The following is an 8,375-nucleotide window of genomic DNA, read 5'->3' on the forward strand; positions in this document are numbered from 1 at the left end:
GTGCGTTGCCCGTACTGGAAAGACAGAGTTTAATTTTCTAAAATGTACTGAGCAGTTGGGTTCAGGACAAGACATGCTTTGTGGTGATTCGTCTGGGCCGTTATTTCCGATTTGTAATTCCAGTGAGTCAGCCTTCCAGCCGGTGAGTTTCCTTTAAGCATAACCTGCTTCTTATGGTCTACCCAGTTCTCCATATTCACAGGAAAACAAACAATTTTCAGATCTAAAATTGTCTTTAAGAAAGTTGTAGCCAGTCAAAAATCTGTTACCCATTCTTCAAGGGAGGTTGAAGTAGGAGCAATTATGTGTCTTTTAGGGTTGTCTTACCAGACTCAGATTTTCAAAGCAGTGAGGGTATGGTTTTATCTACAAAGGGAAACATTGGACAATGTTCGAGGCCCTCTCATAAAAACCAATGAATTTTTCCCTGAGATTTTCTTCCTATCGCTTAATGTACAATGATTTCTTCTTCTGGTTTGGACATACTGTAAATGTAAAAGTAGGCAGTAATTTAGATAAACCTTTAAAGCAAAACATTTTAAGCTAAAATTAGTTATTTTTCTTAACTGATTTAACTGTTATGGTTTCCATACTAATTTGATGTTTTATTTCTTATATTTACCTCCCTTTTGTTTCCAAAGCTCCTAGAATAAGGTATTTTAACCTGTATTTGTAGGTAGATGGACTCACTGTAATCGTATGCAATGTACCGTGTGTGCACGCGTGTGTGAGTGTAAAATCGCTTGAGTGAACAGTAGATCCATTATGCTCATCAGAAGGCAAAAGTCTGTTCTCCTTACTTGCTGCATAGGATTTCAGGATTAATCTGTGTCGAAGCTCATTCCATAGGCTCCTCCATCAAAGAAAAGATGTTTTCACCTCTGTTGCTTCTCTCACACACACTCCTATATAATTTTTGAACTGTCTTTTTTGGAGCCCTAAACTAATGTAGCTAGAGGTCTTCTGGTCATTCTACTATCTCAAGGAGGAAAACAGAGTCTTGAATTCTTCAAATTTTAGACAAAATTGCCAGTCTGATGTGCATACAAATATATACACAAGATGATAATATGTTGTGTTAGCCTTTGCTAGATTTCCCCTTAGTAACTGCTTCCTTACATGTTCCTTACTGTGTTTGTAATTCTTTTGATCAAAGTACTAATTAAGGTAAAAATAACTTTAGAATATGTCTACTTAAGAAGTTGAGTAAGTCTACTCTAAAATGTAAATCATCTGTCATTGGGGGAAGAAGGGTATGGAGATTTGCTTTTCAATGTATATTCATTTGTACCTTTCAAGTATTTTCTATTCAAATAGAAAAAATATAAATAATTTAAATAAAACTAGCAAAATAGTATAATCTCTGATAAACCTTGAAAAGACCTTAACCTGTTAAAATTTCACCATATTAATTTGAAAATATTGCCAATGTGTAATTATGACATTTTATAAAGAAAATGAAAAAGCAACAACTCTACAGAAAGCTTACTATAATGATTAATTGCTCTAAACCAAATAAAACAACGTTTTGAGTCAAACATCTCCAATAGGTCTATTTTAGTCTAAAAATGAATTAATTTCCAGTGACCACTGGTGTTCTTACTTATTTGACAATAGATATTGAAGACATTTATAATAAAGCTCAGAGCATAATAAATAAAATTTTAATAATTTATTTTTTAAAAGAGTAAATGTATTCCAGAAATTTTAGTAGTAATGCTAAACCATAAATCTGATTATTTAATAATACTTTGTAAGACTTTAACCCTACTTCATCCCACATTTCTTGGTAATTACTTTTAAAATATTAATTTAGGGACAAATTAAATTCAAAACAAACTATAAAAAGCAAGTAGTACTTTTTCCTCAGTAACCTAGCATACAATGTTACATATCTAAATGGGTGCAGTAACTGCTTGGGACTCTAAGCGCCGCTGTTCACCTACTTGGAGATAAATGTAAGCAAACTCCGCGGTCCTGATATTCAGGGCTGCACCTCGCAAAGACCTACAGATCCCACAAAACAACTGCAGGGGCTGCAGCGAAACTCCGTCTCTAAATTTGGGACGCTCCAGCTTTCGATAAGATCATCTCCATAGCTGCAGCAAAAAGGTAAACAAGACACAAATGCCCAATGAAGATTCTGAGTGGATTCCTTAGCGAAGGAACAATGGCTGCCCCAAGGGATTACCGAGGACGCGGAGAGCTGGTCCTGCTGTGCGCGCTCCTGGGCACGCTGTGGGAGATTGGGGGAGGACAGATCCACTATTCGGTGCCAGAAGAGAGCGACAAAGGATCTTTCGTGGGTAACGTCTCCAAGGACCTGGGGCTGGAACCCCGGGAGCTGGCGGAGCGCGGAGTCCGCATCGTCTCCAGAGGTAGGATACAGCTCTTTGCTCTGAACCGGAGAACCGGCCGCTTAATCACTGCAGGCAGGGTAGACCGGGAGGAGCTCTGTGCTCAGAGCGCGCGGTGTCTTGTAAATATCAACATCCTGGTAGAGGATGGAGGGAAACTTTTTGGGATAGAAATAGAAATCACTGATATCAATGATAACAACCCGAAATTCCAAGTCGAAAATCTGGAAGTAAAAATTAACGAAATCGCTGCACCTGGAACACGTTATCCACTCCCAAAGGCTGTTGACCCGGATGTAGGCTTGAATTCCCTGCAGAGCTACCAGCTCAGCCCCAGTCACCACTTCTCCCTGGACGTGCAAACTGGAGACGACGGAACTATAAACCCAGAGCTGGTGCTGGAGCGGGCCCTGGACCGTGAGGAAGAGGCTGCTCACCACCTGGTCCTCACCGCCTCCGACAGCGGCGATCCGCGTCGTTCCAGCACAGTGCACATCCAGGTGACAGTGTTGGATACAAACGACAATGCCCCTGTTTTTGCTCAACCGATTTACCGAGTGAAAGTCCCAGAGGACGTGCCCCAGGGCACCCGTCTGCTTACTGTAAGAGCTAGCGACCCGGATGAGGGAGCCAACGGAAGAGTGGCGTATAAATTCTGGAAAATTAGTGAAAAACAATCTCCATTATTCGAGCTTAATGAAAATACTGGGGAAATATCAACAGCAAAGAATCTAGATTATGAAGAATGTGCATTTTATGAAATAGAAATACAAGCTGAAGATGTGGGGGCACTTCTGGGGAGGACCAAAGTGCTCATTTCAGTGGAAGATGTAAATGACAATAGACCCGAAGTGGTCGTTACATCTCTGTTTAGCCCGGTCTTGGAAAATACTCTTCCTGGGACAGTAATTGCCTTCTTGAATGTGCATGACCGAGACTCTGGGAAGAATGGTCAAGTTGTCTGTTACACACGTGATAATTTGCCTTTTCAATTAGAAAAATCAATAGATAATTATTATAGATTGGTGACATGGAAATATTTGGACAGAGAAAAGATCTCTATGTACAATATCACAGTGATAGCCTCAGATCGAGGAACCCCGCCTCTGTCTACTGAAACTCATATTGCCTTGCATGTGGCAGACACAAATGACAATGCTCCCACTTTCTCTCATGCCTCCTACTCAACCTATATCCCAGAGAACAACCCCAGAGGAGCCTCCATCTTCTCTGTGACCGCCCATGATCCCGACAGTGATGAAAACGCCCGAGTCACTTACTTTCTGATGGAGGACACCATCATGGGGGCACCTCTCTCCTCCTATGTCTCCATCAACTCTGACAGCGGTGTCTTGTATGCACTGCGCTCCTTTGATTATGAGCAAATCCGAGACTTGCAGCTACTGGTGATTGCCAGTGATGGTGGGGACCCTCCACTCAGTAGCAACGTGTCTCTGAGTCTGAGTGTGTTGGACCAGAACGACAACGTGCCAGAGATCTTGTACCCTGTGCTCCCCAACGATGGTTCCACTGGCGTAGAGCTGGCACCCCGCTCTGCAGAACCTGGCTACCTAGTGACGAAAGTGGTGGCAGTGGACAGAGACTCAGGCCAGAACGCCTGGCTGTCCTACCGCCTGCTCAAGGCCAGTGAGCCAGGGCTCTTTGCAGTGGGGTTGCACACGGGAGAGGTGCGGACGGCGCGGGCCCTTCTGGACAGAGACGTTCTCAAGCAGAGCCTGGTGGTGGTCGTCCAGGACCACGGCCAGCCCCCACTCTCAGCCACTGTGACTCTCACCGTGGCTGTGGCTGACAGCATCCCAGACGTCCTGGCCGACCTGGGCGGCATCAGGACCCCTGTCAACTCTGATGATTCAGATCTCACATTGTACCTGGTGGTGGCGGTGGCAGCAGTCTCCTGCATCTTCCTCGCCTTTGTCATAGTGCTGCTGGCGCTCAGACTGCGGCGCTGGCACAAGTCTCGCCTGCTCCAGGCTTCAGGAAGCGGGTTGGGGGGCGTGGCCACCTCGCACTTTGTGGGTGTGGACGGGGTGCTCGCTTTCCTGCAGACCTATTCCCACGAGGTCTCCCTCACTGCGGACTCGCGGAAGAGTCACCTGATCTTCCCCCAGCCCAACTACGCGGACACACTCCTCAGCCAGGAGAGCTGTGAGAAAAAGGATCCCTTGTTAACATCCATAGATTTTCAGCAACGTACGGATGAAGCTGCGTCTGTTCAGGTGAGTTCAGTTCTTTGTTTACGTTTCTCAGAGAAATTATATTGGGTATAAATTTAATTTACGTCATCTGAAACACGTATTGTGAAGAAGTTTGAAATATTTTTTAAGGTGTACTACAAAGTTTTGGGTTTATTTTAATTGTGATACTATAAAGTTGAGCTCTAATTATAGTTTGTGGTGTCATTTGCTTTTCAAAGGCTTGGACAAGATTGTTTAAATGTGAACTCTCAATGTTTTAAACCTTCCGTATTTTACTATAATTGTCACTTATCACTTATTCACTTAAGAAGTAGTTACCCCACCACACATAGTAAGTTATATATTATAACTTACCACATATATATATATGGTGGAGTACAGAGAATGCCATTATGTGTATATATTTATATTTACTCCTATATATTACAGCTGAGTAAAAATTATTTTTTTTAAAGATTGGCACCTGAGCTAACATTTGTTGCCAATCTTCTTTTTTTTTTTCTTCTTCTTCTCCCCAAAGCCTCCCAGTATAGTTATATATTCTAGTTGTGAGTGCCTCTGGTTGTGCTATGTGGGATGCAGCCTGAGCATGGCCTGATGAGCGATGCCCTGTCTATGCCCAGGATCTGAACCAGGGAAACTCTGGGCCCCCTAAGGGAAGCACGGGGGAACTTAACCACTTGGCTATGGGCCGGCCCCAGGAAAAATTATTGAGACTTTTAATTCCTGTATTAGCTTAATAAAAGTAAAATACATCTCAGGATTTTTAGGATTTATGTTTAGGGTTTGGATCTAAAACTAGGCTCTTGAAGATTTCTTCACTTTAAACCTCTTTTCTTAGCCCTAAGTCTTCTGCTTCAGTATCCTTCAAAGCTTTAATATGTCTTGTCATATTTCAAAGCATAAACACATTTTAGAGGGTGGATCCTGGTAGGTGAGATTGTCCCTAAATGTTCAGTTTCTGTATCAGTGGTGACCAAGGGTTTTGTACCAATGGAGACGTGGAACCTAAAGTCTAAAATGGCCATTGCCCCCCCCCCCCAAAAAAAACCAAAAGCAATAAAGTCAGATTTGAAATGAAATGTTATTTTAAACTGTTGAAAGTGACTTTTGTAAAATACAGAAGAACATGTTTCAATACAGTTCCACTGAGCTGTTTTGATTGTGTAGTCGTGTGAAATGTGCTGTGTTCTTATGGTGAGAGGGTTTGCACATGTTGACTTTAAGAACAGAAGTTTCATGCACTCATATTCTAAACAAGCTGATTAATTCAAATTAAAATGATTCTATCTGGACCATATGTCTTTGGTATTCCTTCTTATAGCATTTTAATAAAAGTAATCCCTGATTTGTCATCAGATAAGAGTTGAAAACACAAGAAATCATTAGTTAGTAATAAAAAGGAGACTTCTGAAAGATCTTGAAGTGTTCCCTCCTCTTTTGCATATACAGTGAGTGGGAGTTAACGTCATATTTTCTGTAGTGTTTTGGCACACAGTCATTTGAGGGGATAACTATATTATTGACACTTTGCAATTTTTTTTTAGTTTTTTTTAATTAAGGTTATGAAAGTTAACATCCTTGTGAAATTACGGTTGTACATCATTGTTAGTCATGTTGTAGGTACACCACTTCACCCCTAGTGCCCTCCCCCCACCCCCCTTTCCCCTGGCAACCACCGATCAGTTCTCTTTGTCCATATGTTAACTACCACCTATGAGTGGAGTCATACAGAGTTCGTCTTTCTCTGTCTGGCTTATTTCACTCAACATAATACCCTCAAGGTCTATCCATGTTGTTGTGAATGGGACGAGTTTGTCCTTTTTATGGCTGAGTAGTATTCCATTGTATATATATACCACATCTCCTTTATCCAATCATCAGTTGCTGGGCACTTAGGTTGGTTCCATGACTTGGCTATTGTGAATAATGCTGCGATGAACATAGGGGTGTGGGGAACTTTTGGAATTGCTCATTGCAGGTTCTTGGGAGAGATACCCAGTAGTGGGATGGCTGGGTCATAAGGTATTTCTATTCTTAACTTTTTGAGGAATCTCCATACTGTTTTTCATAGTGGCTGCACCAGTTTGCATTCCCACCAACAGTGTATGAGGGTTCCCTTTTCTTCACAGCCTCTCCAACATTTGTCACTCTTGGTTTTGGATATTTTTGCCATTCTAACAGGTGTAACGTGATATCTTAGTGTAGATTTGATTTGCATTTCCCTGATGATTAGTGATGATGAGCATCTTTTCATGTGTCTATTGGCCATCCGTATATCTTCTTTGGAGAAATGTCTGTTCATGTCCCCTGCCCATTTTGTAACTGGGTTGTTTGATTTTTTATTGTTGAGTTGTGTGAGTTCTTTGTATATTATGGAGATTAACCCTTTGTCAGATAAATAACTTGTGAATATTTTTTCCCAATTAGTGGGCTGTTTTTTTTGTTTCAATCCTGTTTTCCCTTGCCTTTAAGAAGCTCTTTAGTCTGATGAAGTCCCATTTGTTTATTCTTTCTATTGTTTCCCTCATGTGAGGGGTTATGGTGTCTGAAAAGATTCTTTTGAAGCTGATGTCAAAGAGTGTACTGCCGGTATTCTCTTCTAGAAGACTTATTGTTTCAGGCCTAATCTTTAGGTCTTTGATCCATTTTGAGTTTATTTTAGTAAATGGTGAAAAAGAATGGTTGATTTTCATTCTTTTACATGTGGCTGTCCAGTTTTCCCAGCACCATTTGTTGAAGAGACTTTCTTTCCTCCATTGTAGGCCCTCAGCTCCTTTGTCAAAGATTAGCTGTCCATAGATGTGTGGTTTTATTGCTGGGCTTTCAATTCTGTTCCAGACACTTTGCAATTTTTAAAAGTGTGTGGAAAGCTCCCCCCAAAAGAAAATCCTTACTCTTGCTCAAACTATTCATTAATCGTCAAAAAAAATTGTAATAAATGGAGTAAAATAATTAGAATAATGTCACTGTAGTCAGTAAATTTGTGTAAATACTTACCATGAGCTTAATTCCTCCAATTCCAAAGTCATTGCTTCAGTATAACCTAGGGACATAGATGAGGAATATCCCTTTGTGACTTTGTATTGAAGAAAAGATAAGCATTTCCCCCAGTGACTTTTACGAATGAATTTATGTACTATATTGCGTGTTACGTAACCCAAGTAATGTGGAGATGTGGAGAAGAGGGTAGAGTAAATCATCTCTTGGCTACATGACAGGAGCAGTTTTTTTTTAATGAATACTTCTTGAGGTAGTCAGAAGAATAAAATTAAGTTATTTTTATAAAGAGACTGTTGATATTATCAGTAGGAGGAGATGTTTGAGGATTAGTACAAAACTGCACAACTTTACAAAATAGCTTTCAACAGTACTGATGTTCTCTAATATGTGTGCTATGAAACAGCATTACTTAGAAGTGGGGGAAACAGGGATCAATCAAAGCAGGTTAAAAATTATTTCACATGTCATAGCTAATAAAGAGAAATGAATTTGTGAAATAAGTAGAGGACAAACTCTCCGATGGCAAGACCTGTGTCTTGTTCATTGTTATATCGCCACTGACGAGGGCAGTACTTAGCACAAGACAAGAGTTCAAAGTAGGTTTGTGGATTGGTGAAATGAATGAACCAATATACATGTAGGTTTGTATAAAAATCCAACGTGATATTTCTAATTATTTTGGGAAAAAAGAAAAGATACCTTAGAGAATGCTTTATAGTTTAAGATATTAAATATATTAACATAAAAACATAGCTCGTTCAGTTAGGCACGCTATTGTGACTATCCTAGCTGGTAAAAC

The 8,375-nt window shown here is 40.7% G+C and overlaps 1 protein-coding gene across 1 annotated transcript; it reads left to right on the forward strand.

Annotated features, from left to right (window-relative positions):
* Positions 1 to 6: 6 nt before the first annotated feature.
* LOC124232410 (protocadherin gamma-A8-like) lies at positions 7 to 4,865 on the forward strand. Its single transcript, XM_046649375.1, has one exon. It carries the CDS (start codon positions 2,135 to 2,137, stop codon positions 4,643 to 4,645), a length of 2,511 nt encoding a protein of 836 aa, XP_046505331.1. The 5' UTR covers positions 7 to 2,134; the 3' UTR covers positions 4,646 to 4,865.
* Positions 4,866 to 8,375: the final 3,510 nt, after the last annotated feature.

This window comes from Equus quagga, unplaced genomic scaffold (assembly GCF_021613505.1).
Source record: "Equus quagga isolate Etosha38 unplaced genomic scaffold, UCLA_HA_Equagga_1.0 HiC_scaffold_5760_RagTag, whole genome shotgun sequence".
NCBI lineage: Eukaryota > Metazoa > Chordata > Mammalia > Perissodactyla > Equidae > Equus > Equus quagga.

What these genes read in the sequence shown, in the direction of transcription:
- LOC124232410 (XM_046649375.1), top strand. Translation starts at nt 2,135, where the DNA reads ATGAAGATTCTGAGTGGATTCCTTAGCGAAGGAACAATGGCTGCCCCA.